The sequence below is a fragment of the Calcarisporiella thermophila genome, assembly GCF_041956535.1.
Source record: "Calcarisporiella thermophila strain CBS 279.70 unplaced genomic scaffold VTP21scaffold_2, whole genome shotgun sequence".
NCBI classification, from domain to species: domain Eukaryota; kingdom Fungi; phylum Calcarisporiellomycota; class Calcarisporiellomycetes; order Calcarisporiellales; family Calcarisporiellaceae; genus Calcarisporiella; species Calcarisporiella thermophila.
In genome coordinates this window covers 1,050,352-1,078,163 of record NW_027192192.1, presented here as the reverse complement: position 1 = coordinate 1,078,163, position 27,812 = coordinate 1,050,352, and the positions used below count along the sequence as shown (strand labels likewise).

Sequence of the window (27,812 nt, the reverse complement as noted above, 5' to 3'; positions counted from 1 at the left end):
TCCGATCTTTGTGTATCTCCAGTAATATGCTTAGAGTCGGGGTAAGTACTGGTTGTATATATTTACAAGTATTATTTTTTGCAATAAATAGCTTTCCATACATTATTCGTGCCACTACACTTAAGCAATATGTTTTAAATACCCTTGAGTTATTAGCCGTTCCACATCCGTTCTTCTTGCAAAGAACTGGCTACCTCTGGTCACATTGAGCACACCGTTCTCTGTCTGTATTTCTCCACAGTCTCGGAGTGCCCTGACTTCAATAAATAGATTCTTGGGTGGCAGAAGTGATGCGGTGAGATCCACTTCAGCATAACGCGTTTTGTAGCGGTGCACAAGTTCCATATATCGCGCAAAGAACTCATCTTCGACTCTTGAAGTCACCGTGGTGTTCGTATCCATGGTAGGTAGACGGCCCAATTTCCATGCAAGTTCACGCAGACGGTTAACCCGGTGGTGATGATACGCCATTAGACATCGCTTATTACGATTAATGGCAAGTTTATGGATCATAATGGAACACAGTTGTCCATTGTAGTGAGCGAGATTCACTTGGGGATCGTGTTCATCCTGTGTTTGTAGTTGCTTCTGTATTACTTTGAGCTTCCCTATAATCTGGTGAGCTTCTTCGTAGAGGGAGCGATTTTCTCGGCAAACAGAACGTACACGGTCGTGATCATAGGGCAAGAGATATTCTGCGTGTTGATTCCGTTTCGTCTCGCGTATGAGTTTAGTCGCTTCTTCCCCGTACATTTTTCTCCCCCCCAAAAAAAAGGTTATAAAAAAGAGTGAATAAAAAAGTAACGCGTCGTATTAAATTTTATTCAATCAAATTGAGCCAATTGGATTTGTGATGAAAAGTATATGGATCAGCTAAAACTAAATTATTGAGAATCTATTGATATTAGCAATAGAGGATCGTGAGGTTGTGAGTGAAGTTGCATTCGAATATATCAAAAGCATGAACACAGCTAGTTCAATTTTTGCTTCGTTAAATGGTCGGATTAGATGCATATGATAAAGGCAAACGGAAAAAAGAGAGGGCTCCAAAAAAAAATACCCTCGAAATTGTAAATACAATTCACTGTCAATTTGTAAATTAGATAAAATGGTAATTCGACGCATATGTACAGTTATCTCAATTGAGAAAATATTCCACTGCTAGCATCGTTCAAAAATACGATATAGCGCAGGTAAATCAGTTAATAGAATAACGTGTTGGCTCTCTGCCAGCTTGCGCGGTGGATGAAAACGAGAGCGCAGAGCTGGAAAGAGTACGTGCTCCACCTGCCACCGGTATCGTGCATGGGCGTTTTTTCTCTTCTCAGGGTCCTCGCTCGCTTCTGTCGAATCTTCTTCCATAGCTTGGGCTGACTCATGGGCCGATGTCAGTGGACTTGTTGGAGAAACATCATCTGTATCCAAAACAGGAGGCTCGGTCGCATAGAAGATGGCTAATTCTCGTGAAAGCGTGTCAAAGCATTCTTTTTCGGTGTCCCAATTGACCTAAAATACATGTATATTAGTACACTGATGCCAAGCCTACACATTTATAGATGTTGGTCACCTCTGAACCCAAGCGTAGCAATAGCATTGGTAACTTGTCTAAATTTGGTTCGTATTTTTTGAGTAGCATGGGCAAAGTTTCGAGGTTTCCATCCTCTGAAATTGCCATGGAGAAATATTCCAGCAGCATTTCGCGGCGAGATACAAGCATTTCAACAATATCCTAGAGGCAAACAAAAATAATAGTAAACGAGCAAACGCATCAAAGGAGATAAATGTTTCAAAACTACCTCTGCTATTTGATCCATTGGCTTTAGATCACTCGGCCACCCATTCTTTTCCTCTTCTTTTAACGCAATCATTACAAGATCATAGATGGGAGCGGGCCCGGAGAGATGAAAGAAGCCAAGATTGCAGAATTCTTGTAAGACAAGCTGGTAAAAGAACTCCTCGCTAATCGACATCAAGGATATGGAGTTTTAGCAAAATTAGAGAAGCCGGTGGACGATTGAAATTACCTCAAGACACAGTAGTTAATCAGATACAGCTTAGTCTGATATTGAACAAGGGCAAGAGCATCGTCAATACATCCAACAAACGTGTGGTTGGAGAAGAGTTCTTTGAGACCTGTCAATTGGAAATTGCATTATATATAAGCTAAAATCTTAGGGAATAATAAACTAGGTGCTAACCAGCATGCTCTTGAGCTTTGGCTTGCTTTCTCAAAGTTAAAACGCTAGTTAATCGCACTTCGACTCGTGTTCTCTTTCCTTTTTCCTTTGCAGCTGGCATATTCAGCTCGCCAACTTCATTTTCCTCAGCTGTTGTCTCATCACCCTCATCCATATCCACGTCCTCTTTCTCTGCACTGACGCTTTTCTCTCCAATCTCCCGAAAATCATCTTCATCTTCTCGGGAGACTTTCTGCTTTTTCCGTGGTTCCTGCTCCGAAGTTGAGGGATGAAAGAAGCGATCTAGCGAACGTGATTTAGTATCGGTACGGACCATCTTGTACTCTAGCACTTTGTCTTTTACGCAATTATAATATTAATATAACGGTTCCAAAGTCGGTCAACGTTTGACATAGTATACCATTTGCAAGAGGACCTTTTTTTGCTTCCCGCTCTTCGCGAGGTAATTCCATTGGCAAATCTGCACTTGGGAGAATTGTCTAAAAACCGTGCGTGTTGGTAAATAATAACCCTACTCAAAGATTAGGATATAGAATTACTTGTGCAAGAAATGTTCTTGATGAATTCGCACCCGCAAGTCGCTCCTGTATTGCTTCACCTACTGAGGCAATCACTTCCTCTTCATTTAGGAAATGAACCTATGGGACAAATAATTTAAGTCAAAGATGAAGACAGAAAAAGCATAGAGTTGCTCACCTCACTCTTCGTGGGATGCACATTGACATCCACTTTTCGTGGGTTAATTTCAAGGGAAAGATAGATAAACGGATGGGATCCCTTTGGTAGATAGACGTTATAAACGCTTTCGATAGTTCGTTTTAACGCAGTGCAATCCACAGATCGATCTAAATGTTATGGGGAGAGGGAAAGGTTAGCCGAGTCAACCACGATGCTGATAAAGAGATATTACGATTGATGAACAGGAGAAACTTCATGGATTTCATATTATAGTTTGCATTAGTCACATATCCTCGCAACTTAAAGTCATAGTTCGGAAACTCCTTCTCCACTTCAAGGAGCTCGGAGGCTACAGAAGTTCCATAGATCTGTCGAATATTGTCCACTGTACTAGCACCGGAAGAGGTGTGCACATCGGCAGCATTGGAACCTTGCTATAATGGAATTACATCCAGAAAAATCAGAATAGCGCTAACCAGGTTCCTATGTTTGTATCGTACCTTTTTACAACTAAAAGAAACACCAGCATTATGAACCGCATAACGACTCACCACGTCCAAGATTCTATTATACTCATCGGAAGGAGAACGCAGGGCATTACGTCGAATAGGGACATTATAAAATAAATCCTCAGCCTGTTGTCATTAGAGCGTAGAATCAGCCTCTGTTTGAAAAACACGATCGTTTTAACATAACTCACCGTTACTTGCGTTCCATTGTTTCCTGCACAGGGCTTTGGCTCAGCGCTCGCTCCCGGTCGCGAAGAAGCAAGTTTTCCATCCGAATAGTAGGCTCTAAGAAGAATTTTTCAACTGGCAGTTTTATAACCAGATAAATTAAACGAAGGCGTACCTATATGCGCACTTGGAGTCGGCAGTTTTACTTGTGATGGTCAAGTGGGCTACGTGACTAATACTTGCAAGCGCCTCTCCTCGAAATCCATAGGTGGCAATTTTCGAGAGGTCTTCGAATTTCTCGAGTTTGCTGGTGGTAAAGCGCTCGCAAACAATGTTTAAGTCCTCTTTCTATATTCAAGCATTAGTAGCATTAATCATGATACAGAAAAGAAAGTATATTAATGCAAAGAAGGCGCTTACTCGAATGCCATGGCCGTTGTCGTGGATCTGGAGGAGCTTAAGTCCACCGTCTTTAACAAGTATCTGGATTTGGGTAGAGCCAGCATCGAGCGAGTTTTCGATCAATTCTTTAAGTGCGTTAGCAGGTCGAATTATGATCTAACGCGTAACCATTATTCGAAATTTTTATCATTGAGTTAGAATTTTCGGATAGAATGTCAAGATCGGTGCAAATTTACTTCGCCTGCCGCTATACGATTGACAACTGCTTCGTCTAGACGCCTAATTGGCCTTGGTTCTTTGCGGCCCGCGTCTGCCATAATCTAGTGTAATTGAACCGGTTCCTTTCTCTAGCAGCGAGAAAGGATGACCATTCACGACTGCTTTTTTCCCTCGGAATATTTTTGGTGACGTCTGCAGATGTATTCGAACGCGAAAATTGCAGCTGGGCTTTTTCATTGCTTCCACCTTCACCTTTACCTGGGTTTACTCCACAGATCCTCCCATTTCAAATTTACATGAAAGATGGCAGCGACCGATGCCTGCTACACCATCATCGCTCCTAGCGACGAGTTTACTCAGCCTTCCATCCAAGAGCTCAAGACTGCTCTCGAAAGAGGCTCAGACGATGTGAAGATTGAGACGATGAAAAAAGTGATAATTGCCATGCTCAACGGTGACCCGGGCTCACAGCTCCTGATGCACGTTATTCGATTTGTGATGCCATCAAAAAACAAAATCCTAAAGAAATTGCTGCACTTTTACTGGGAAATATGCCCCAAAACAAATCCAGATGGAAAGCTTAAGCATGAGATGATCTTAGTTTGGTGAGGAATTGCAACCATGAGGAACTCTTCTTAACCTGAATGATGTCGACTAATTTTATTTATCCTCTTCCCTGTCTTTTCTCAATGAAATAGCAACTTCTTACAAAATGATCTTAAGCATCCAAATGAGTACATTCGCGGTGCAACCCTTCGGTTCCTCTGTAAGCTCCGCGAACCCGAGCTGCTCGAGCCATTACTACCCTCATGCCGTGCCTGCTTGGTATTGCTTACACTCGTGCCTGATGCTTTCTTTTTGGAATACTTATGGAGATGTCTATCTAGGAACATCGCCACTCATATGTACGCAAAAATGCAGTATTTGCTATCTACACCATTTACAAGCACTTTGATTACCTTGTCCCTGATGCACCCGAGCTAATTCATAACTTCTTAGCTGCGGTGAGATTATATCCTTCAGCTAATTAACACGCTGGCCATTGACGACATTTGCATTGTATAGGAGGGTGACATGATCTGTAAACGCAACGCCTTTGTCATGTTATGTAATTGCGCACAGGCTCGAGCGGTCGAATATCTCAACCAGGTGTTCAACCAGGTGCCAAGCTTCGATGAACATCTGCAGCTTGCAATTATCGAGCTCATTCGCAAAGACTGCCGCACAAATACCGCCAACCGCGCCAAATATATTCGCTGCATTTTCGAGCTGCTTAATGCGTCCTCGCACTCTGTCAAATATGAAGCAGCAAACTCGTTAATGGCACTAACTGGGAATCCCGCAGCAGTGAAGGGTACATCGTCGTTGAGTTACCCATCTCTTTGCGGAGGCTAACCTATTTCAAATTCTACTCTTTTCACAGCGGCTGCCTCTTGCTACATTGAGCTCATTGTCAAGAAATCGGATAACAACGTGAAACTTATTGTTCTCGACCGTCTGGATGAGCTGCGTTCCAAACACGAGCACATACTCGACGATCTTGTTATAGATATTCTGCGCGTCCTGTCCAGGTAATGCGAGATCTCTGATGGAGCATTTCTTTTTAAAAAAAAATTCGCTCACCTTCTATATCAACTGGCTTGTTTGCACAGCCCCGATATTGAAGTTCGCCGGAAAGCTTTGAAGATTGTGTTAGAAATGGTCTCGACCAAGAATGTGCAGGACGTTGTGCTTTTCCTCAAAAAAGAGCTCGCTAAAACACACGATCAAGACTATGAGAAGGTAAGGATGCATGCCGACGTGGGGAAACCTTTGGGCCGAATCGACTCTAACCCGTCACCATTTTGTAGAACCTTGAGTATCGCCAGTTGCTCATCCAATCTATTCACGCGTGTGCCATCAAATTCTCAGAAGTCGCGGCGAACGTCGTGCATGTCTTGATGGAGTTCTTGGCCGATTCTGGAAACCCGTCTGCCGTGGACGTGATTGCCTTTGTCCGTGAGGTTGTCGAGAAGTTCCCCGATCTGCGCCCCTCCATTACCGAGCGCCTCCTGGAGACCTTCCTCGACATCCGCTCCGGAAAAGTTTTCCGCGGCGCACTTTGGATCATTGGTGAGTATTGCTCGGACCTGCCTTCCATCGAAGCCGCGTGGCAACGGATCCGTGAGAGCCTAGGCGAAATTCCAATCCTCGCTTCGGAGCAGCGTCAGCTTGAGGAGCAGCAGTCGGAAGCCAATGCTGAAAACGGAAAAACCAACGACAAGCAGCCAACCGCCTCGGCACGACGCATCCTTCCTGACGGAACCTATGCGACCGAGAGTGCATTCACCTCCCAGACAACCCGTGGGGACAAAACCGCCAATGCCACCAAGCCGCCGCTTCGCTCGTTGATCCTGGGCGGAGACTTCTTCCTGGGGGCAGTGCTTGCCTCCGCGGTCACCAAGCTCGCACTGCGGTTCTCGGAGCTGTGCAGCGACGCTGTGCGCGTCAACTCTCTTCGCGCCGAGGCAATGCTCATCATGACGAGCATTATTCGCGTGGGCCGTTCTGCATTTGTGCAGGCTCCCATTGACGAGGACTCGTACGACCGCATCATGACTTGCCTGCAGACGCTCGAGTCTCCAAAGGACATTGCTCAGGTGTACCTGCACGATACACGCGCCTCCTTCTCGCGGATTGTGCAGGCCCAGGAGAAGCGCAGCGCCGAGAAGCGCGCCAAGGAGTCCACGCCGTCGGCGGTGCAGGTGGACGATGCCATCACGTTCCGCCAATTCGCGAAGCGCACGGTGGATGGCTCGGACGAGTACGAGGTGGATCTGATTCGGGCCACCGGCCAGATGGAATCCCGTGACGATATGGTGTCGAAGCTCAACCGAATTGTGCAGCTGACCGGCTTCTCCGACCCGGTCTACGCGGAGGCCTACGTCAACGTGCACCAGTATGACATTCTTCTAGGTAAGCGCCAATCCGCCCGCCAACCCGGCTGCTTTCTAGGCGCAATGAGTCGTGTGACTAATGTGGTTTTGCTCCCCCTCTCCTCGGATGTAGACATTTTGATCGTCAACCAGACCGCCGACACCCTTCAGAACCTCTCCCTTGAATTTGCGACCCTCGGCGACCTGAAATTGGTGGGCCGACCTGCATCACAAAACGTGGGGCCGCACAGCTTCCTCAGCATCAAGGCGAACATCAAGGTGTCCTCGACCGAGACCGGGGTGATCTTCGGGAACATCATCTACGATGGGTCGGCGGCCGGCGACTCGAACTGCGTCGTGCTCAACGACATCCACATTGACATTATGGACTACATCAACCCGGCCTACTGCACGGAGACGCAGTTCCGCAGCATGTGGACGGAATTCGAGTGGGAGAACAAGGTGAACGTGAACACCAACATCACGTAAGCATTGGACCTACGCACTTGCCTACCCTACCCCTCATGGATTAATTTTTCTTCCTCTTCCTCCGCCAACAGGGACCTGCGTGCCTACCTCGAGCATATCATGAAGTCCACCAATATGAGCTGCCTCACCCCCGAGGCACAGCTCTCCGGCGATTGCGGCTTCCTGTCGGCCAATATGTGCGCACGGAGCATCTTCGGGGAAGATGCGCTTGCCAATCTGAGCATCGAGCGGGCCGGCGATGGCCCCATCACAGGGCATGTGCGCATCAGGAGTAAGACGCAGGGCATTGCGCTGAGCCTTGGAGACAAGATCACGCTTGCACAAAAGACGGTGTCTGCATCAGCGTAATGCTCGGGGGAGGGAGGAGAGGGAGGGAGGGAGGGAGGGGGGGAGGAGGCCCCCAGAAGATGAAAAAAAAAATCGGACGTGGTAGTATCTGGCTCGGGTTGAAAAACGGAGGACGCCGAGTATTCTTATTTTCCTCTTCATTTTTCATAACTTTTTTTTTCTTTTCTTGGGAGAATGGCGCTCTAGATGTTCTTTATTATTATTATTTTCTATTGTGTTGTGAATTTTTCTGCAAGCGGGAAATATCGTTATTTCTCTCTCTTCTCATAAAACGCGACTTACCAAATCTAGGCAAACAATTGGAACATGGGGGCCGTTTTTGAGTGGTTGATTTTGGGGAGGGTGTCATGTTTCTTTGTTCACTATGACAAATCTGCTGGCATTCGGCCGAAGATAAGAGCATGATAAGGAACAGGAGAAATGGCGGGAGAGAAGGGCTCGAAATAAAACGAAACCGCCGCGAGGGGAAGCGCTAGGCCGCGTGTAAAACCTTTTTGCAGCCGAGCAGAAAGAAACTTCCAAGGAAAACCGCCCTCTTATTTTTTTTTTCTCCCATCCAAACTTTGTATTATTTCAAGTGGCGCCATAGGCCTAGGATTGAAGGCGTTTGACCGACTGGTGTGCTCTATTCCCTTTTCTCCTCCATATCCGCTTTTTGACTTGGGGAGGGAGGCTTGCCATCCTTTCAGCTGCCTGTTTTTTTTTTGCATTCTTCTCGCCGCTCCTCCTCTTCCTCCTCGCTTTCGAGAATCCATCCCCGCTCTAACGCATCTCCACTGGTAAGTAGGGGCCATACACCACTGCAAGCATGGGCCAATCGCTAGGACGAGAGAAATCCGATAAGCTCATCGATGGGGGCTCTCTCTTTCCGCACGGGGTCTACCCGGGGCCTCCCACCTACGACTACCGGGTTGTGCGCAAGCTCATTCAAGAGCGGCGCCTTGCCCCCTTCTACAAAGGCCTGCCCGACCTCGAGCAATTAGAGCGTGCCGATCTACACAAGGACTGCCGGAGCCGGTTTCCGGAGCTAATGGAACGGGTGCTGTATAAGGAGGCGGTAGAATGCCCTATATGCTTCTTGGTAAATGCTGCATTCGAATTCTCGACCCCCGGCCAGCCTCTCACATGGCACTTGCTTCTTTGTAGTATTACCCGCCCAATTTGAACAAATCGCGGTGTTGTGGCCAGCCCATCTGTACTGGTAATGGATCATCGGAGGCGATGCCCCGCATTGCATATTCCTCTAATTCCTAGCTCTGTTTTTCATAATGCAGAATGCTTTGTGCAAATTAAGCGCGGCCAAGATGGATCGCCGGCCTCTTGCCCATTCTGTGTGGTGGAGAATTTCGGGGTGTGCTATCAATCCCCCGACTTGCCCGCCCTCGTCCAAGCATATCAATCAGGAGTAAGTGTAGTTTGCCTCCCATCTTTCCGCTGCTTACTCATCCGCTTTTACTCCGCTCGGCACTAGAAGTCGGTCTTGAAGGCATGCGATGGCAAGTGGAAAAGTGTAGATCCCGCGAGCCCGGAAGTCATCACGACAGGTATGTCCCTAGCACTCCTCCCTGGCGCCTTACCTTGCATTGCTTAATGACGGCTCGACTCTAGATCAAATTCGGCCTGAGACCCACGAGCACCTCTTCAACCGCACATCCCGCGGCTCTCGCTCCCGAAGCGGATCCGCGTCCTCCCATACCAGTCCTCTGCACGTTGTCAGCCTACGCGCCGGCCATTCCGACCGCCGTACCTCCCGCTCCAACTCTTCGGCCGCTGCCGACTCGAGGTATCTTTCTGCCATGCGCAACGCGGGAGTCGATTTGGAAGAGCTGATGGTGATGGAGGCCATACGCCTGAGCCTACTTGAAATGGAGCAACGCGAGCACCAAGGCCAGGTCGAACAGCAAACCCCACCCACTCCGCGCGAGAGTCCCCCATTGGTTCAGAGTCCCGTGGCGGAGGATGACTCGGCGGCGGCGGTGGCGGCGGCGGCAGCAGCAGTAGCTACAACAACAACCTCCGTCATTGGAGTTGCAGAGGCCATATCAATACCGGGCACCACCGAGTCCCACCGGATCCAAGCCCAAGAGGATCAAGTCTACAGCTACTCCTCGCCCACCGCCATCCCCGACCCCTCGCTCCCCTCGACTCCCCCTCCCCCGCACGAGGAGCACCAGGCGATGCCCTCCTCCGATATCAAGGAGCCCATAGTGGAGGTGATCCGGGTGGAGCAAGAGGAGGAGGGTCGGGAAGAGCACGTGGTTTGATGCAAACTGATGAAGGTGTGTAAGGAAAAAAAAAGGGAGCAAGATATTGCATTTGGTTTATTTCCTATTCCAAAACATCTTTTTTTTTTCCCCGTCGTTTTGCATTTCTTTTCCAAACGAATTTCCCGTATTTAAACCATATTTCCCCCCCCCCCCCTTTCCCCCCTTTCTGGTTAATTTTTCTTCATTTATATCATGTGTTGCCCTGTATTCAAATATATATATATATACAATTATATATTATTTTCTATGTACCTCTCTCCTCCTCTACATCATTCCCCACGATGCTTTGTTTCCTTCTCTCGACTGAATAGCCCGTTTGCTACATTTACAACATGTACCTTTTTTTTTTCTCGTTGGAACCTGATATTGGTTATAAACTCACCCTCGACGCCTTTGGAGAGGTTTTCCGTCGCGAAGTTTTTCTCTCCCTCTCATTGATGCCGGGGGCCATTCAGATCGTCTGAAGGCACGCAAAAGGTTTCTGTTTTCCGGAACAGAAAAAATGGGTGAAGCAGTGTAACCCAGCTCTGGGCAGGCCAAGAGCAGCCCGGCGGGCTCCACCGTGGACTCGCTCTCTCAAAAGCACGGCGACGCAGAGGGACGACGCGAGCGCAGCAAGGAGAGGCGGGGAAACGCACGGAGAGAGGGCGGGGACCAAGGGCGAACAGACGCGAGCGCCGTCGTGCATCTGGCGCACAGCAACAGATTGTTTAAAGCAATTATGAGTTTAAATCACAGGCCAATGAAGTCTCGCGTGGCAGAGGCACATCGCACAAAGTTTGGGAAATATTGGATTTCCTCAACCGATAGCCTGTGGCCGCCCCTCGCAGCGTCCAGGTTTTTTTCCATTCTCTCTCTGATCCTTCTGGTTCGCAACCTTCGAGCGCCCTGTGAATCTCCTCTCTCGCCCTTCCCTGCGGTCCGTTGAACGGCTCAAGCAAGGGAACCAAGATACCGGAGGAATTCGCCTACTCCCCCCGAGGGTTACTAGCGCGTTAGCGTGAATCTTGCCGCCTGGTGCGCATTCCGCAGCCATCTCTCCATCTCCCGCTTCTTCCCGGGCCTCGCGCCATCCCTGTCATTTCGGTACCATCTCGAGTGGTGAAGGGGCTGGCTCCTCTCCTCTCGCTGGCTTGAATCTTCTCGCCCTATATCCGGCAGCTGGTTTTGCCCTCGCGCTTATTCCGAACCATATATCAAGGGGTGTGATCCTCAGTCTGAACCAATCCTGATTTCACTTTCCGCATGATGGCCGCCATCCAGTCCTCGACCCACTCGGTCCCCCCCAGGGCCGACGCCCCCATCCACCGCTCCTCCGTCCGGGTTTCTCGCAAGCCGCCCAAGCGACTGCCCAAGGAGGAGCTGGAGGCCATCTCCCGCCGAGCGCAGCGTGCCCTTATCGAAGCGCAAGTCTCGCCGACCAAGGAGCAGTTCGCATTCTCGGAAGCACCCTCGCCTCTCCTGCCTGCGCTGCAGGATCGATTCTCAATCCTCCGAGACGAGGAGTGGAAGCAAGTGCTCGACGAGGAGCCGAAGGCGAAGCATCCATCGATCGAATACCCGCCCAAGATCACGACCCTGTCGAGATACAACTCGTCCTCAGCCACCTCCTTCAACAGCACAACGTCCTCGTCCTCCTCGCACAGCTCCGTCACCACGCCCACGTCGCACTCTCCCCCTGGCTACGGGAAGGGCGCTTTCCCCGGCTACCATCCGTCCGAAGTCGGAGGCGGGCCCCACCACGACAACTTTTCGACGGCTCTGGAGGCGACGGGCCATGCCGATATCGCCCTTCAGGCCCGGCTCCTGCAGATGGCCCAGAATCAGCTGTACCACCGCGCGGGGGAGCGGGGCAAGTTCGAAGAGGAAGGGTACTCCGGTGACAGCGAGGAGAATGCACTTGGAGGATCCCCGAGTGATCTCGATCCAATCGATCGGGTAAGTGATGCCAATGTGGCCTAATTTCTCTCAGTCGCTATAACCATGTGCCGATTCTTCCCCATCTAGGAACAGAGGAAGGAAGTTCTCTCGTATCAACGGTGGCAGGAGCAGATCGTGAAGCACCAACTCGCGCAGCAAAAGCTCCAACAGTTCCAAGAGCTACAACCGCAAACACACCGCCTGCCCCGCCGAAACAGCAAGGCCAAGCGCATCCGCCCAAAGGACATCTCGGCCCCCCTCCTTCTCTCCACCTCCTGCAACATCCCCACCGTCCCCATCTGCCCGGAGGACGATAGCCTCTGGCGCGCTCCCAAGCCGCAGACTCCCAAGAGCCAGGGCGAAATCCAGCGCCAACTGCGCCGCTTTAAACGCAGCCTGGTGCACAGCATTTCGTCGCGGTCGAGTGAGGAGATGGAGGGCGGCGAGGAGAAGGGGCTGTTTAGCCGGTGGATGTCGGGGAAACGCCAATGGCACCGACAGTCCGATTATGTGTATGCAAGCGTGGTGGAGGGCGAGCCCTCCTCCCTCAAAACCCCAACCTCGCCCACGCGGGACCCTGGTTTTTCGTTCCGGGGAGTGGGCAAGTCAGCGTCGTGCGAAGCGCTCCGGCAGCATCGCCCCATGTCTCCGCCATTGTCACCCCCGCCCTCTTCCCGAAGCACCCGGCTCCCGACGAGCCCAACGGAGAACATCGACCGCCGCAAGGCGCGCCTGTTCCGTGGGGACTCCACCGCTTCCAACCTGTCCAACCCTGTCTCGCTGAGGCGTTCGGAGACCCAGAGGTCGACTCGCTCAGAGCGCGGCGATGGGGCGTCCTCGGAGCATCCTAAGAAGCCAGTGGCTCCTCCCCTCGAACTCAAGACTCAGCCAGAGACGATGGACCCACCCTCGCTCACTCCCCCCACCTCCCCCCGTGGCCCTGCCACGATGTCCCCAGCAAAATGGGGCCCTCTGCGGTCGCACGACCGAAAACCTTCCGTCGTCCGTAAAACCATCATCCTCACGCGATCCCCTGTGCTGCCCTCCACCTCTCCCGGGACCCCCACCTCGAACAAGCAGCCGATCACCAAAAAACCGTCTCGATTCTCGTTGCGGCAAAGTTCCCTTCGCCGGATTGTGGCCGGGTGGAGGCACCTGGTCATGCGTCCGGACGATAAGACGGCCAGTGTTGGGGAGGGTGTCTCGCCTAATGTGGTGTCGGCGACAACCGAAATCTATGGAGGGGATGGAGGCGGTAGGTTGGTGGTGGCGAATGGAGGAGAAGAGGGGGAGGAAGAGGAAGAGGAAGAGGAGGAGAAGAAGAAGGAGGAAGTGGAGGCGTGGAGCCACGCAGAAGTGGCGGAGAAAGAGGAGGAGATGGGGGATGTGGAGCAGCAGGTCCGAGTGGACAGCCTGCAAGCGAGAGAAGGGGTGGAGGATCGAGTCGTCAGTTGCTACGGAGCAAGCATTTACGATCTGTACCAAGAGGACGAAGCGAGCATGGATGAGGAGGAGCCGGAGCACGAGGAGGAGCAGCCGCCTGAACTAGAGGAGGGCAGCTTTGATTTTGAGGGGGTGGAGGTGGTGGAGTTGAGCGATGGCCGTGTGGTGTGGAACACGATCGGCCCTGACGCCGACCCTCTCAGTGGGGAGCTGAACTTCAACCTGCTCCCCCCTCACGGCTCCCTGGGGCACGACGAGAGTGACCCGGCTGAGGAGGAGAGCAGAGCGGTGCTCACCCTGATTGAGAATTTGACCCGCCGCGCTCAGATAGAGATGCAGAAGCAAGCAGAGGGAGAAGGAGACGTCGAAACGAGCGAAAGGCCGCCCGTGCCCATGCGTAGTCCGCAACGCCTACGTCGCGGGTCGACGTCCGTGTATTATGCGAACGAGTTCTCGTTGCACGGGTTGCTTGAGGAAATGGCCCGAATGCAGGCCGCCATGAGCGTGGACGAGAGGATGGACGAGGTGATGCGGGCCCTTGAAAGCGAGCTGTAGTGCTGGTGCTCGGCCCGCTTCTCAGCGTTAATGAAATGTCCGCCCCATCATTTCCTTGCCCCTCCTATATGCGCCTCGTTGTTATAAGTTTTTTTTCCCCCTCCATTATGCTGATTGTATATCCATGTTTCTTCGCTTCGCTTCTTTCGCCTGTATTTCTGCGCTCTCCTTCTTGAAGTGTGTTCTAGCTGTCAAATGTCTGTGAGCTAAGTTTTCCTTCGTTCTTCTTCCCCCCCTCGCCCTCATATAACAATCCGGAAGCCCCCCCCCCCCTTTTTTGATTTATTTTTATTCTCGTATAGTATTGTTATATGTCCAATACGCTGTTCTTATGTATAAAGTTTAAAAAAAAAAATAGGAGCGAAGAAATAAAATTTCCCTAGTCTTATCGCACATCGCTCTCGGCAAGACAATGAGAGTGGAAAGGGGCCCATCCCTGCCTGATGTTCTTCTTCCCTCTTCCCCTCGGCAGGGTTGGTGATAAAAACTTGTTTTCCCAACCGAGCTAGAAAAGAGACCCATCAGGCTTTTCTCATTCTAGTATGGAAACTTTACCCAATTTGGCATTCTCGAAACAAATCCTCCCAGTTTGTTCCTCCCCCTCTGACGCCCGCTGCGACATTTTTAAGAAAGGCGACCCCTCCTCACTCCTATCGCTCTGTTGTTTCCCTAGTCAAAGCTCATTATTCTGACGACCTTTATTCACCACCGCCTTGAAAGCAGCCTTCTTAAGCTATGTCCTCGAACCAGTTCAGCACCTCTACGGAGCCGCGCGGAAATGCCCCCTCGAGCGGACAGTACCACGCTCAGGCGCTGCAGGACGCGCAAACCCTGCAAAACCCGGCCTCAAAGTCGCAAAAGCGCGTCGAAGGCAATAAGCATGTCAACCCTCAGGCGGGCATGTATGCACTGAAAGGCGACGCACCACGCGAGCGCTCGGGCCAGCTCTCGAGGGAAGAGCAAGCAGAGGAAGTGGGTCGGTTTGGGTTAGAGGGGAGGGAGGAGAGCATCCATGCTGCGGATACGCTCCAGGGATGGGATTCACGAGACATGGTCCAAGACTCGAAAGAAGTCCAAGGACGATTAGGGGGCGGGGGGGGGCCCAAGTCGGGCTATTAGGGGAGGAGATGGACACGAGCCATGAGCTAGGTGTATATATAAGCATTGCACAGAATAAACAAGGAAGAAAAAATGAAATAAAGTCTCGTTTTCCGATATTATATCGAGTTTTTCCTCTGAGAGATAAGGGATGTGCAAAGGGTAATAGGAAGATTACCGACTTCGACCCATTCTTTAATATGCTCCTTGGTAAGAGGAGCCATATCGTGTGGCGACGGAAATTCTGTGATAAGATCACCTCTGTGATGGGCGTGGCTTCCAAGGGCTCATGCCCTTTCCGCCCAGTGGGGAGGATGGCAGAGGAAGGAGTTAGGCATCCGGGGAGATTTGTCCAAATCGGGCGATTTCCTAATATATGCAAGCGTCAAAGGAATAGGAATGATTCTCGAGGCATTTCGCAACCTTACGCCGTGGCGACCCTTTCCTGGCGAAAAAGTCAACCCAATACGCCCTTGAGGCCTCTATAAAAGATCCGCAACTTCCTCCCCGATCTGGAGATAAGCATCGTCGAGCAATAACAACAAAGAATTCAATTAATATGTGCGCAGATACTGGACGAAGTAAGTAACGTGTTTCCTCTACCCGCCTCCCGCCCCAAGGGGTGCAAGGAGAGGAGAGGGGGGCACCCATGGGCGAGGTAGAGTAGAAGATGTGCAGTTTATTAACAACCCGCATTTTCGTTTTTCTCTTCCCTCTTTTAGAGGACTTTACTACTCGTGCCAAGGAGGTAATGATTCCACGAATTTTTTTGTGACCGCGCAAAGATTCACGCCTCTCATCTCTCCCCCCTTCTCCCTCGTTCTCTCCCTTCCTTCCACCCGGAGCTTAGGCCGTGAAACCCGACAGTCAAAAATCCACCACGGAGCGTGCGTCGGAGAACATCAGCGGCGGTGCGGACCGCCTGGCCTCCCGCATCGTGCCCGACTCGCAAAAGAGCACGGGCCAGCAGGTCGCCGACACCGGTCGAGGAGCCCACGATCAGACGCATGACCAGGGCAAAGGCATCATGGACAAGGCCAAGGATGCCCTCGGGATGGGCGATAAGCACTAAACGAGTGGGGGGCTGTATTCTTGTATGGTTAGGATGGCTTGAATGTTGAATACGAATAAACAATCCGTGCATGTAGGTGGCTGCAGTCTTTTCTCTTCTCCATAAACTCAAACCCACCGTCTTCCTCGCTAAACCTCAATAAGGATATGGCACAGAATGGAGTGGGATAGGGGGGGAGGGGGGCGAGTGAGTAAATCTTATCCTCCATAGCATTTGACAAGTAAAAAAAGAAGCACGCATGCAAAGTACTTAGACAAAGGTGGTATACTTTATTGAATTTTCTCAAAGCCTGGTGAGAATCAATGCAAGCCATTAAGATGATTGAGAAACAAGGTGGGATTGAGAGGGGGTATTAGATTCAATAGGATAACATACTAGCATAAAAAAAGAAAGTGACCAAACTCACAACAAACTTGGGTAACGAGTCAAACCAATAATACTACGAAACAAAGGCCTGGGTGGAAGAAGAAAAGAAGAAGAAGAAAAAGCAAACTATATTCATTACAAGAAACGAGTAATGGATATAGAGATGAATGGGGGATTATTTACACAGAAAAAAAAAAAGAGAAATAAAAACACGCTCTCCACCCTAAAAGCAATACCCGTTGCCATGCAGTGGATACCAGCCCAAGTTGGTCTGCGAGAGGATGGCCGGGCCCCGGGGGAGCTCCTCCGGCGAGGACTCCAGCCTGCACTCTTCGAGCACGGCCACGGCAAACTGCGGGTCCCTTGGGGAGGGGGGCTCGGACGAGACGGCGGACGAAACCGACTCCGCGTCGGAGCTGCGCCTTCTCCCCTGCCACTGCGGCTCATGGCACCGCTGGTGGCGCGTCAGGGTTGTGCGGCGCGTGAAGCTTTTGTTACAGTTGGGATACAGGCAAGCGTAGGGGCGCTTGCCGGTGTGGATGCGACGGTGGCGAGCCAGCGACGAGGAGTCGGAAAACGCGCGGCCGCATCCTTGCCACTCGCAGGCGTGGGGCCGCTCGCCCGTGTGCGTCCGCAGGTGTACGGTCAGGGCGCTGCGCTGAATAAACTGCTTGCCACAGTTGGGCCACTCACACCGGTAGGGTCGCTCGCCCTGCAAAGCACAGAGTTAGTCTGTGTTCCATTCTGCAGAACCCAATTAGAAAGGAGCGGGCTGCTCCGACTTACCGTGTGAATGCGGTTGTGGCGAACAAGGTCCGACCGTCGGGAGAAGCTGCGCGTGCATCCCTCCGCGTTGCAGACATAGGGGCGGGCATCGACGGCGGGTTGTTCTTCGGAGGAATTGAGGATGCTGCGAAGATCCATAGCTTGTGAGGGGGGAGGGCAGGGGGAGGCTGGAGAGGGGAACACGGCGAGGAGAGAGCAAGAGAATAAATACAGAATTAAGCACGAGACAAGAAGACAGCCGTGGAAGAGGCTGGAGAGAACACAATAGCAGGGGCAGAGAGTGCGAGAGCAACAGGGGATCGAGGAGATAGAGAGAAGGAGGGGCTCTATCTGCAGCAGGCAAGGCTCAGTCGGACATTTGCCCAGAAGCTGGGGGGGGGGGGTATGGGCGGCCGGGTTGGCGGGAGAAGAAGAGGAAGAAGGGGGCGGGGAGAAGGGTGTGGAGCTGAGGAGGGATCCCATAGTGCTGGAATATATATAGGCGCGGGCCCGAGGCAGCTTGAACTTGAAAGAACCGGATTGTGGACGAGATTTATGTAAGAGGGTGCATGGGCTGCGAGCCAGATACTTGGGTGCGCAATAACGGGCGCGCTTCGGGGTGCAGTGGCAAAAAGAATCCGCGCTCCCGCGAATGACAAGGCGCGGCCGCGCTAAGGTTCGCCGGTGTTTATTTGTTTGCGTGTTTTGTTTTGCCCATCTTGTTTGCCCTGCCGTGCTTTGTTGTTTTGGCTCTTGCGCGGCCCTCCGCGCCTCGCCCAATGATCGCTCTGGCCCGAAATCCCTGGGCCCCCGCTACGCCGAAGCTCAAGCTCTGGGTACAAACTCTGCTTGCGAAGGCACAGAGCAAGCACCATTTATGCGGCCTCGCATGCACATGGAATGAGAGCTGCAACCGGGACGGAGAAAGGCTTGCACCGCATAAATACGTTCCGAAACCCCCATCCTTCGCCAGCGGGGCTCCCTCCAGCTGTGCGCCCACGGTGCCGCCTTGGATCGCCGTGTTCTTCTTGTGCATCTTCGTTTTTCCGCCCCTCGTCTCCCCCTCCTCCGCCTCCTCCTCCTCCCGCCTTCGGCCGTCGATTCCCGCGCCCCCGTGCTCGTGGCTACCCCAATTTGGGCCTCGCCTATTCCGCCGAAAAAACACTGGCAGTGGCTCGGGCATGCTCCGAAAAGCCCGCGCTCTCTCGGGGGGCCCAAGGAGGATTCCGTGGGCATGGGGGGAGAGGAGGGAGGGGGCGCGAACGAGGCCATTTCCGATCCCAAGCTTTCGGCCGCTTTTGCTCCTGGCCGGCCCGGCTTCACGGCGTTTCCAAGCCGGACATGCTGCGACCACAGCAACAAAGGAAACCCTGCGCACAGGGAGAGGGCGGCCTTTGCCCGCGTGGATGGGCGCCAAGAGGAAGAAGACTGCAACACGCAAAATGAGAGCGGCCAACCCCGAAATACCACCGAAGACGATGGCCCATCTAGACACCTCTCCTTGGAACAGACCTTGCAACGTCATAGCACATCCACGGTGGTGGCGCCTTTCAAGGCCTATGCTATTCTGAAGAGGCGGGCTCCTCACGGCGTCTGTAGAGCAGAGAGTGGAGACCGGTCTTGCAAATCCTCTGCGGGGTTGGGCCGGGCGGAAATCTTCCCAGCCCAGCCATACCCCAGTTCAATAGGGAGAGGCGCATCCCCAAATGAACAGATCCTAAACATTCGCGAATCTTTTGGCCCCGAATTTAGGTTGGTGAACAGGTCCTACTGATCTGAGCCTTGGCCAGAACGCAGAGAGCTTGACAACATCGCGCGGCCTATCCTTTGAGAGAGGAATCCGCACACAAAGAGGCCAAGCACAAAATTGGACATCTACATTTCCGTAAAAGTGTGCAACCGCTAAGGTTCACGTCATTTTAAAATTCATGAATACGGCCAGCCGCAAAATGGCGCTGTAAGCGGAGGCTGCACGGGGCGGAAAGGAATTGGGAACAGAAAGTCCTTTTGTAAATTCCATTGTCAAATACAAACCGCTCTTGCATCATAACGTAATCACGAAGAATGCGGCAAAGGCGGGCCATCCATGTTAAACCTGGTGAAGAGGAGAATTCAGCCGTGTCGAGCCCGCCAAACCTTGAAACCACTTTAACAAGGTTTCTACCTTGGCTAGAGTAGTTCCACAGAACACGACCACCATGGACTATCCAACGGCCTTGGTGCATCAACTTGAAAATCTAGGTGCCGTCAGATGCGGCTCAAGTGACAGCCTGTAAGACTCTCTGAAAGTCTCCCTCCCCCACTCCCCCGCGCTGACGTACCATCTCAACCTCATACAAAGCCATTGACTAAACTTGGAAAAGTGTGCCTGTGACGCCCCAATTCACAAAACTTCTCTTCTTCTGTAAATAAATCCTCCATCTCAATTTTGAAACATACAAACAAACGAGACACAGATCGGGAAGGCGGAATTCTCCCAACCAGTTCCGAGCAGGAACCGGTTCACTCGCGCTGGCGGACGGGTTTCCCTAGAGGGGTCAGCCCGGAGGTATTGCCCAGCCCCCTTGCACCAGAGTCTTTGGCAAGCTTCAGTCTGAATCTCTCCATCCTCGACCCCCTTGGGGAGGGAAGGGAAGAGGGATCCAGCTCCAGCTTTGCGGACCTCCGGTTGCGAGGGTCAGCCATCTTGGGAACCCATTAGAGTTCTTACAAAATTTCTGCAGCTTGGTTTGCGAGCTTAGCAATCCGCTCCAGCATGACCAAGGTCTATTCGCCGTGTAATGTGGCGAAAGATTTTTTGTCCCTCTAACGGTGGATGCGTCAAATTGCCTATTTTTTTCCTCCTCCTGTTCTTTCACTTCTAAGAAAATCCTAGACAATGTATTGAAAGAGAAAAAGAGAAACATTAACCTTATTGAATTCGGTTGACGCTGCACAAATCGAATTTTGATGGACCTCTTCACATTCCATTGCATATCTCGCATTCATATCCTTTCCCATCGGTAATTGCCATTCTGCCCTCACCTCCCCCTCCCCCCCCCCTCCTCAAGACATGAGCCGCTTCTCTATATACTTGGTGTCCAGGTGCGTCTTGCAGGATAGTTGTTTCAGGATGGGCCAATGTCGTGATCATAACTAACCATTGTTTTCATTTGCTCTCCCGGGAACAGCGTAGCGGCCATTGGAGGTTTGCTGGTAATGCTCCCTCTTCTCAGAGGACATTTGTAGGACATGGACTTTTGCTAATCCTCTCCTGATTCCTGTTCAGTTCGGCTATGACATTGGGGTGGTCTCAGGAGTCCTCACCATGGCTCACTTTAAGGCCACCTTCCCTGGTGGGCCCACTTTCAAGGGCGCCATCGTATCCTCCCTTATGGCGGGCTGCTTTCTGGGCGCTTTGTTCACCGCATTATTTGTTGACCGAATAGGGCGGCGATATTCCCTCTGCATCGGAGCGTTGGTGTTCCTGCTGGGTGGCGCATTGCAGGCTAGCGCTACCGATTTTGCACAGTTATACACCGGGAGATGTACCTTTCGTGGCCCCTACTCTGGATATCTGTGGGACGTGCTGCTAACCTCCTACCTCTCGTCCTTTTTCTAATAGCTATATCCGGCCTGTCGGTGGGGCTTTTTTCGGTCGTTGTTCCACTATACCAGAGTGAGAGTAGGTTTTCCGTTGCTTTCAGAGTACAGCGCCGAAATACCCCTCCAACTTCGGTCACTTCCCCTTTCCTTTTTTTTTTCTTTTAGTTGCGCCTAGGATTCTCAGAGGCCGCGTGGTCACCCTGTATCAGCTCGCCATCACCATCGGCATCTCGCTCAGTTACTGGCTCAATTACTTTTTTAGCGAACTTCCAGACAACCGGCAGTGGCGCATTCCTCTCTCGATCCAGTGCATTCCTGCCATTCTCCTCGCCATAGCCACCATGTTTCTTCCGGACTCGCCGCGGTGGCTCGTGAATAAGAATAGGGACGCGGAGGCGATGCGCGTGCTGAGGCTGTTGATGGCGAATGCCGCCGAGGCAAACCAGGAGTACATACAGATCAAGCAGAATGTGCGCTTCGAACACACCTACGTGAGCGATAGTTATCGGACCATGTTCCGCAAAGGACCCGAGAATTTGAGGAGGAGAATGGTCCTGGGCGTGTGCCTGCAAGTGTTCCAGCAGCTGACCGGAATCAACTCCGTGATGTTCTTCGCCCCTGGTAAGACCCCTTGCTCTGGAAAACCCGGAGGGATGAGTGGAAGATCCGCCTCCAGTAGGCCTGGTTTCGCTGCGGTGACGCCGGCATTGATCCCCTTCATATCTTTTGCATAGAAATCTATCGAAACATCGGCTTCAGGACCGATTCGCTTGCCCTTTTCGCCACTGGCATCTCCGGGATTGTGAATAGTAAGTGGGCTCGTGAGGGCCTCTTTCCGAAATCTCGTTTGCTTAAATTCCACTCACCCACTAATCGAAACCCTCTAGTCGTGTTCACGCTCCCCACCTTTTATTTGGTGGATAGGTGGGGCCGGCGCCCAACTCTGATCTCTGGAGCTCTCCTCATGTGTGTGTCGATGGCCGTCGTCAGTGGACTGCTGGGCTCTCACTCCGAGCTGAGAGATACCCCCGCCGAGAATACTGAAGCGACCCTATTGCTCGATTCCCCCGCCTCCGAGTATGCATCCATCATCATGCTTTACCTATTTGTGGCTAGCTTTGCCTATAGCTGGTAAACATTCTCGTGGGGTTTCAACGTGGGAGGAGGGAGAGGGTGGAATTGACTCTTTTCCTGTCTTTTACTTTTGCTACTAAAGGAGCACCGTGACCTGGCTGATTCCCGCCGAGATTTTCCCCCAGCGTATCCGTGGAAAGGCTAACTCGGTCACCTCCGCGGCCAACTGGGCCGCCAACTGGGCCATTGGCCAACTTTCGCCCCTGCTGATGGTCAATTCGGAATGGGCCATGTACGCCATTTTTGCCATATGCTGTGCCGCTATGGGGCTTTTCGTGTACTTATTTCTCCCCGAGACAAAGGTAGGCGGCTCTCTTCAAGGGGTTTGAATCCCGTCTTTTCTTTTCAAGAGGATACCATACTCACTCACCCCTCTTTTCTTTTTTGGTCTTTGCTAGGGGAAGTCGTTGGAAGAAATGGATTTAATCTTTGGAGGAGATCTCAAGGATGGCGACCTTGGGCTCCACCACCCAGCCACTGCGGCGGAGACCATTCGTCATGTCCAACACTTAGCGCCGCTAAGTGATCGGCCCATCAACAGGGTGCTGCCGGACAGCATGTCGGATGACCTGCGGCTTTAACGGAGAGGTTTATCCGCCTTATTCGCTAGTAAAACACTAATTCGTTGTTTCGGTGGATGCGACTATTCCCCGCCCCCTCCCCCCCCGCCCCCTCCCCCCTCCCCTTCCCCCTCCTGCCCCCGCTATTTATTGTGTAGAAATGCTTTGTTGTCAGTTTTTCCAACATCTATTTATGACAGTGAGTGGTGGTGTAAATATATACTCTCTCTTGATAACTTTTTTATTTTAAAAATTTAATTCCCTCTTGGCTGTGTAAATAAAGCTTCAGTGTTGTGTTCCCTCCCGTTGGCACCTATGTTTACGACTCTATCCTCTACTTTGGATGGCTATATTTACTGTATTAACTAGGCATCCCCTAGTTCCACTAGAGGATACGTCTCTTACAGAGCAGGATGAGCTGCATAAAATAAAGCATTTGCAGATCTGCAAGGGCTGGTGAGCACAGAGTGAATTCAATCCTATATAGAGTGTCGTGTTTTCGATGCATCATTAGGCACTCTTCTCTCTACCCACTCGTCTATTTTATAGGGGAGGTGCCCTTCTAAACCAACGAAGACCAGGTAGCGGCTCTGGTTCGTGGGCAAATAAACTGGTGGAAATTAGAGTAAAGAAAGGTGCATTAGCGGTTGAGCGGGTGGAGGCGTGGCTTGTGTTCCGAAATTGACCACCAGAAAAAATAGAAATCTTGGCTGCCAGTGGGGCTTTCCATTTTCATATCTTGGGATTACCTCTTGCTCGTCCATTCTTATCCTCCGCCATGGACACCAAGCTGGCAGCAAAACTCTCCGTCCTAGCCGAGTCCACCCTGGTCACGGTGATGGAGCGGAATCGATGTCGCTCCATGAATATTCCCTTTGATTCGCACGATGAGACGATTAGCAGGAACACGAAACAATTGAGGGAGGGAATTCACACTCTGGAAGCACAGCTATCAGAGGCAGAAAGCTCTGGAGGGTAGGGGAGGAAATATCCATTTGTCTTGCGCCATGTTAACTCATCCGCGGCTCTTTTTCTCACGCAGAAACGCGAAGGATTTGGAAGAGATGGAAACCACTCTTATTAACTTGACACAGCAGGTGGAGAAAGTGGAGGCCTTGGCTCAGGATAGAAATGACGCGACCGCAAGGTGAGTCTATTGGCCGTCATTTTTGTAGTATTTCTCCACCTGGCCTGATTCGGCTCGCCTTTTCATTAGGGAATTATTACTGGGAAAACCCCCGAAATCTACGAAGCGGACGGTCCATTTTGCAGATCAAGTGGTGGAGCCCGACGATCTTGAAAGTGGACAGCTCTTACAGCTTCAGCAACGTATCATGGAAGGTAGCCTTTGTGCTTATTGCTCTACCCTCACCAGGGGAGGTGGCATGGATTGACGCTCGTGTGTTTCCGTTGGTATTTTTCCCATCCTTTTAGACCAAGATGAAAACCTGGAGCACCTGAGCTCGGCAGTGGGACGGCAGCGAGAACTTGGGCTTTTGATTGGGGATGAGCTGGATACACATATGGAGCTGCTGGACGACGTGGATAGTGCAGTGGACGGCACAGATAGCAGGCTTAAGCGGGCCAAGCGCCGATTGGCCGAGGTGGGGAAGCAGGCCTCGAAGAATTGTAAGTGTGTGAGAGAATCCCTCGGGAGTCATTGCTTGAAGTAACCAATCTCTGCTTCCCAATGGATCATTATTAGGGGGATGCTATACTATTGCGATACTATCGTTGATCCTCTTTCTCTTGATTGTGGTGCTATAGCATGTATTTCTATGCCATTTCCTCCTTCTTCTCCCCCCCTCCTCCTCCCGGGTTCCCCCCTCCCATTTCTGTCATCCTATTTATTTGCCTTTATTTTACTTTTTTCCGATTTGGCTTTGACAGATCCCAATGACCTGTAGCTATCTGATTTTGACATGTGTTCCTCTTCTTTTGCAAAGCCAACCATTTAGGCTTGGAATGAAGGCGAGGCTAGCAGGGTGATACTTTAATTTCTCCTCCTCATTCCGTTTGGCACGAGGACAAGTTGTGATGTAATGTGCTTGAAGCGCACAAGCGCTATCGAGCTTGCGGTGTCAATAAACTAAGCAGAGCACTGGAAAGGAAGATCGCTTCGCAGGAGACGCAGTCACGGGGCGGGGGATCTGGGCCCACCCCGCCTCCGCTCGATTCGCGCTTTCAGCCATATTGGGCATTTCGTGACTCGTCGCGATCCGTGTGGATTTGTGCCGGTTGCGCAAGCCCCATTTTTTTTCGGAGACCAGCTTGAGCTTAAATAATCCGTGAGCAAACAAGCGAGGCGAGCACGGAATCGATAAAGAAAGCAGGAAGTGGGTGAGCGGAGAGGGGCCAAGGCCAGCAGAAAGGGATCGTATCGGGAGTGGGTCCATTTCGGGATATCGTTCTTTCTCCCCTTTGCTTCAAAGTGTGCTTTTTTCAGCAGCTCTTCTTCTTTTCCCCTTTCTTCCTGCCAGGCCCGCCCTATAGCTCTTTGTTGCCCATTTGTTGTCGAGACGGAAGCTGCGGATCGTGGATTGCATACCCAACCCCTAGCTCGCTTCCCCTCTCCTTGCTTACAGAATTAGGACTAAGCTATTGTTGATTCACAGCAGAGTCGGGTGGTGTTCCATATCCCTTTGACATGACCACGATAGTCCATACTGCCAACTCATTCCTGCCACGCCCTCCCGCCCAAGACTATGCCTCGCTCTCCCGGCGCCCCTCCTCCCCCACCCCTCCCCCTCCCCCTCCCCCGGCTAAACCCTCTGTGATTGCCTATCGCTCCACCACCGGCCTTTCTCTCTATCAGGACTGTCGCACGGCCCTGGAGCTCATCGCCCAGCTGCCCTCCGCGGCAGACTATCTTCGCAAGGCCAATGAGGAGGCCTCCGATACTGATCCTCTGCATATTCTGTGGCAGTTCTGCCGAATAGGTGATTCCCTGTGCATGCTCTTCAATGAGCTGCCCGGAATCAAGCAAAAGCTCAAGGTGAATCACTCGAGCTCCGGAGCACTTTCCAACACCAATGCGAGAAAGGCAAGCGTATACCATTTCATAATTGCATGCCGTGACCAGCTTCGTTTGCCGGAGGAAGTGCTGTTCCGAATCGGAGACGTATTCCAGGATGATACCAATGGATTTGTAAAGGCAAGTGGTGCTTTCGAAATGCTTTGTCTCTCGCCTCCCCCCTCTCCCCTCCCCTGGTTGCAGATTGATGCTGTTTCCATTTTTTCCCTGTTTTATTTTCCATGAATTTGCAATATCCAGTGATTGACCCACGTTTCGTCTTTATACATCCAGGTCGTAAACACCCTCAATGTTGTCCTCCAAAAACTCCAGGAGAGCGGGGTCATCCGCGCTCCCCTCGTAGGGCTCGGCATCTCCCGTGCCCCTGCACAGCTCGACACTCCTCTCTCCACCCCTTCTACGGCTGCCGGCTCCGACCCGCGGTCGAAAGTCATCGTCGAGCTGCGCACCACGGAGCTTCGCTACGTCCAAGATCTCGAACGCCTCCAGCGGTATATGCACGCACTCTCAACCCACCAGATCCTGCCTCCGGACAAGGTTTTCCAAATCTTCTCCAACCTGAACGAGATCGTCGACTTCCAGCGCCGCTTTCTGGTTGGAATAGAGTCCAACGCCGACAAACCCCCGAGGGAGCAGCGCTTCGGCGAACTGTTTATCCGCATGGAAGGAGGCTTTGGCTGTTACCAGACCTATTGCAGCAACTATGACGCGGCGAACGAAACCGCGCTCGCATACACCACCGTGTTGAAGGAGGCGGAGTTGGGGGTGGAGCCGGGGCTGGAGCTGCCCAGCCTCCTCATCAAACCCGTCCAACGCGTGTGCAAATACGCTCTTCTAATGGCCGAGCTGGTCAAGTACACCGAGCAGGACCATCCCTATTATCAGGAGCAAGTGCAGGGGTTGGAGGCGATCAAGCGCGCGGTAGAGCGGGTCAACGAGGCTAAACGAGCCATTGAAAACCAGGAGCTGGAGGATGATCTCAAGTCGCGGGTGGAGGACTGGAGGGTAAGCCTGCTGTTTGACGAGCAATTGTGGCCCCACGACCAGAAGAAGCTTACCCGAGCTCTCCCATTTTTAGGATATGGCCCTAGAGTCCTATGGCAAGCTGCGTCTTGCGGAGGATTTCACCGTGATGTTTAGCACGAGTTCCGACAGCTTCATCATGCTGATCAGCGGCGGAGAGAATGCGACGCGTGAACTCAAGGCCTATCTGTTCGATGGCGCCTTGTTTCTTTTCAAGGAGAAGGAGTCGCGCAAACGGCGGCCTAGTCTCCGGCTGAAACTGAAGGTGTTGCTGGACATGCTGATGGAGGTGAAGCCGCAGAAAGGAGGTAAGGGTGTTTCTGTGGAAAGATTCGGGATTGGATCCCCCCAGGAAATGAAAACTAACGAAGACTCAATCCCCCCCCCTCTTCCCCCTGTCTCCTGTAGATGGCTTTTTCCTGGACATTACTTATCGCGACTTCGATTCGGGAAGCAATTGGTTTACCCTGATGTGCCGGAATGAGGAGGTGATGCACCAGTGGGCACGCATGATCGACCGCCTGCGGAATCGAAGCCAGATCAACCGCCTTCAAGCGAACCCAAAGGCGGCCGCCATGTTGGGAGAGCTAAGAACGCCCGTCCCTTCCCCCGAGCGGTCCACCTCAACGAAGCCGCGAAGTGCGAGTGCGTCGCATGTATCGGCTGGCCCCACTGCGAGAACCATGGAGCGGCCCTCGTTGAGGCAACGAGCCCAAACCCAAGATCTCTCCTCGTCCCTCCACCAGATCCCACCCGAGTCCAAACCCGTCTCCGGGCCTTCCTGGGAGAAGCTAATGGGCAACCACCATCCCCCTACCCCCTCCACCGAATCCCCCAGCGAGGGCAGCCCGAGTTTCCCGCCCACTCCCTACACAGACTCGCAAGCGACGAGTTTCGAGATCTTGGAGGAGGAGGAGGAAGAGGAGGGAGGAGGAGGAGGAGGAGGAGAAGGGGAGAGGTTGGAGGAGAAGTCGACAGAGGGAAAAATCATGGCGGCGACCCCGCTCCGACCCGTTCCCCGTTAAGAAGGCAATGAAGAGCCCCCCCAGAGAGATGGCGCGGTT

At 52.0% G+C, this 27,812-nt stretch overlaps 14 protein-coding genes across 14 annotated transcripts; 9 read left to right on the top strand and 5 right to left on the bottom strand.

Moving 5' to 3' along the window:
- Positions 1-120: 120 nt before the first annotated feature.
- Positions 121-753, bottom strand: VTP21DRAFT_4556 (uncharacterized protein; the record flags this gene model as incomplete). The annotated part of the gene is made up of 1 exon (XM_069394980.1): positions 121-753. One exon carries the CDS (start codon positions 751-753, stop codon positions 121-123), a length of 633 nt encoding a protein of 210 aa, XP_069256164.1.
- A 408-nt stretch (positions 754-1,161) lies between these two features.
- On the bottom strand, positions 1,162-4,272 carry VTP21DRAFT_4555 (uncharacterized protein; the record flags this gene model as incomplete). Its single annotated transcript, XM_069394979.1, has 14 exons — positions 1,162-1,506; positions 1,568-1,729; positions 1,797-1,959; positions 2,025-2,133; positions 2,199-2,534; positions 2,599-2,677; positions 2,738-2,836; positions 2,895-3,043; positions 3,109-3,310; positions 3,377-3,511; positions 3,577-3,670; positions 3,729-3,901; positions 3,974-4,111; positions 4,192-4,272. The coding sequence occupies 14 exons, from the start codon at positions 4,270-4,272 to the stop codon at positions 1,162-1,164; spliced, it is 2,265 nt and encodes a 754-aa protein (XP_069256163.1).
- Positions 4,273-4,477: 205 nt separating this feature from the next.
- On the top strand, positions 4,478-7,926 carry VTP21DRAFT_4554 (uncharacterized protein; the record flags this gene model as incomplete). The annotated part of the gene is made up of 9 exons (XM_069394978.1): positions 4,478-4,779; positions 4,873-4,999; positions 5,062-5,178; positions 5,240-5,528; positions 5,598-5,745; positions 5,827-5,956; positions 6,025-7,129; positions 7,223-7,574; positions 7,650-7,926. 9 exons carry the CDS (start codon positions 4,478-4,480, stop codon positions 7,924-7,926), a joined length of 2,847 nt encoding a protein of 948 aa, XP_069256162.1.
- Positions 7,927-8,734: 808 nt separating this feature from the next.
- Positions 8,735-10,190, top strand: VTP21DRAFT_4553 (uncharacterized protein; the record flags this gene model as incomplete). The annotated part of the gene is made up of 5 exons (XM_069394977.1): positions 8,735-9,007; positions 9,073-9,127; positions 9,201-9,331; positions 9,398-9,470; positions 9,535-10,190. 5 exons carry the CDS (start codon positions 8,735-8,737, stop codon positions 10,188-10,190), a joined length of 1,188 nt encoding a protein of 395 aa, XP_069256161.1.
- A 335-nt stretch (positions 10,191-10,525) lies between these two features.
- VTP21DRAFT_4552 (uncharacterized protein) lies at positions 10,526-11,330 on the top strand (the record flags this gene model as incomplete). Its single annotated transcript, XM_069394976.1, has 3 exons — positions 10,526-10,651; positions 10,729-11,112; positions 11,193-11,330. 3 exons carry the CDS (start codon positions 10,526-10,528, stop codon positions 11,328-11,330), a joined length of 648 nt encoding a protein of 215 aa, XP_069256160.1.
- Positions 11,331-11,438: 108 nt separating this feature from the next.
- Positions 11,439-14,111, top strand: VTP21DRAFT_4551 (uncharacterized protein; the record flags this gene model as incomplete). The annotated part of the gene is made up of 2 exons (XM_069394975.1): positions 11,439-12,131; positions 12,201-14,111. 2 exons carry the CDS (start codon positions 11,439-11,441, stop codon positions 14,109-14,111), a joined length of 2,604 nt encoding a protein of 867 aa, XP_069256159.1.
- Positions 14,112-14,846: 735 nt separating this feature from the next.
- VTP21DRAFT_4550 (uncharacterized protein) lies at positions 14,847-15,230 on the top strand (the record flags this gene model as incomplete). The annotated part of the gene is made up of 1 exon (XM_069394974.1): positions 14,847-15,230. The coding sequence occupies one exon, from the start codon at positions 14,847-14,849 to the stop codon at positions 15,228-15,230; it is 384 nt and encodes a 127-aa protein (XP_069256158.1).
- A 538-nt stretch (positions 15,231-15,768) lies between these two features.
- VTP21DRAFT_4549 (uncharacterized protein) lies at positions 15,769-16,281 on the top strand (the record flags this gene model as incomplete). The annotated part of the gene is made up of 3 exons (XM_069394972.1): positions 15,769-15,790; positions 15,932-15,957; positions 16,060-16,281. The coding sequence occupies 3 exons, from the start codon at positions 15,769-15,771 to the stop codon at positions 16,279-16,281; spliced, it is 270 nt and encodes an 89-aa protein (XP_069256157.1).
- A 589-nt stretch (positions 16,282-16,870) lies between these two features.
- VTP21DRAFT_4548 (uncharacterized protein) lies at positions 16,871-17,895 on the bottom strand (the record flags this gene model as incomplete). The annotated part of the gene is made up of 2 exons (XM_069394971.1): positions 16,871-17,359; positions 17,434-17,895. 2 exons carry the CDS (start codon positions 17,893-17,895, stop codon positions 16,871-16,873), a joined length of 951 nt encoding a protein of 316 aa, XP_069256156.1.
- A 205-nt stretch (positions 17,896-18,100) lies between these two features.
- On the bottom strand, positions 18,101-20,097 carry VTP21DRAFT_4547 (uncharacterized protein; the record flags this gene model as incomplete). Its single annotated transcript, XM_069394970.1, has 3 exons — positions 18,101-19,005; positions 19,088-19,145; positions 19,933-20,097. 3 exons carry the CDS (start codon positions 20,095-20,097, stop codon positions 18,101-18,103), a joined length of 1,128 nt encoding a protein of 375 aa, XP_069256155.1.
- A 367-nt stretch (positions 20,098-20,464) lies between these two features.
- On the top strand, positions 20,465-22,712 carry VTP21DRAFT_4546 (uncharacterized protein; the record flags this gene model as incomplete). Its single annotated transcript, XM_069394969.1, has 9 exons — positions 20,465-20,496; positions 20,583-20,607; positions 20,681-20,939; positions 21,017-21,076; positions 21,163-21,618; positions 21,732-21,806; positions 21,885-22,128; positions 22,214-22,433; positions 22,530-22,712. 9 exons carry the CDS (start codon positions 20,465-20,467, stop codon positions 22,710-22,712), a joined length of 1,554 nt encoding a protein of 517 aa, XP_069256154.1.
- Positions 22,713-23,469: 757 nt separating this feature from the next.
- VTP21DRAFT_4545 (uncharacterized protein) lies at positions 23,470-24,458 on the top strand (the record flags this gene model as incomplete). The annotated part of the gene is made up of 5 exons (XM_069394968.1): positions 23,470-23,666; positions 23,734-23,838; positions 23,908-24,032; positions 24,126-24,320; positions 24,397-24,458. The coding sequence occupies 5 exons, from the start codon at positions 23,470-23,472 to the stop codon at positions 24,456-24,458; spliced, it is 684 nt and encodes a 227-aa protein (XP_069256153.1).
- A 314-nt stretch (positions 24,459-24,772) lies between these two features.
- VTP21DRAFT_4544 (uncharacterized protein) lies at positions 24,773-25,087 on the bottom strand (the record flags this gene model as incomplete). The annotated part of the gene is made up of 1 exon (XM_069394967.1): positions 24,773-25,087. One exon carries the CDS (start codon positions 25,085-25,087, stop codon positions 24,773-24,775), a length of 315 nt encoding a protein of 104 aa, XP_069256152.1.
- A 251-nt stretch (positions 25,088-25,338) lies between these two features.
- On the top strand, positions 25,339-27,773 carry VTP21DRAFT_4543 (uncharacterized protein; the record flags this gene model as incomplete). The annotated part of the gene is made up of 4 exons (XM_069394966.1): positions 25,339-25,845; positions 25,999-26,730; positions 26,804-27,056; positions 27,157-27,773. The coding sequence occupies 4 exons, from the start codon at positions 25,339-25,341 to the stop codon at positions 27,771-27,773; spliced, it is 2,109 nt and encodes a 702-aa protein (XP_069256151.1).
- Positions 27,774-27,812: the final 39 nt, after the last annotated feature.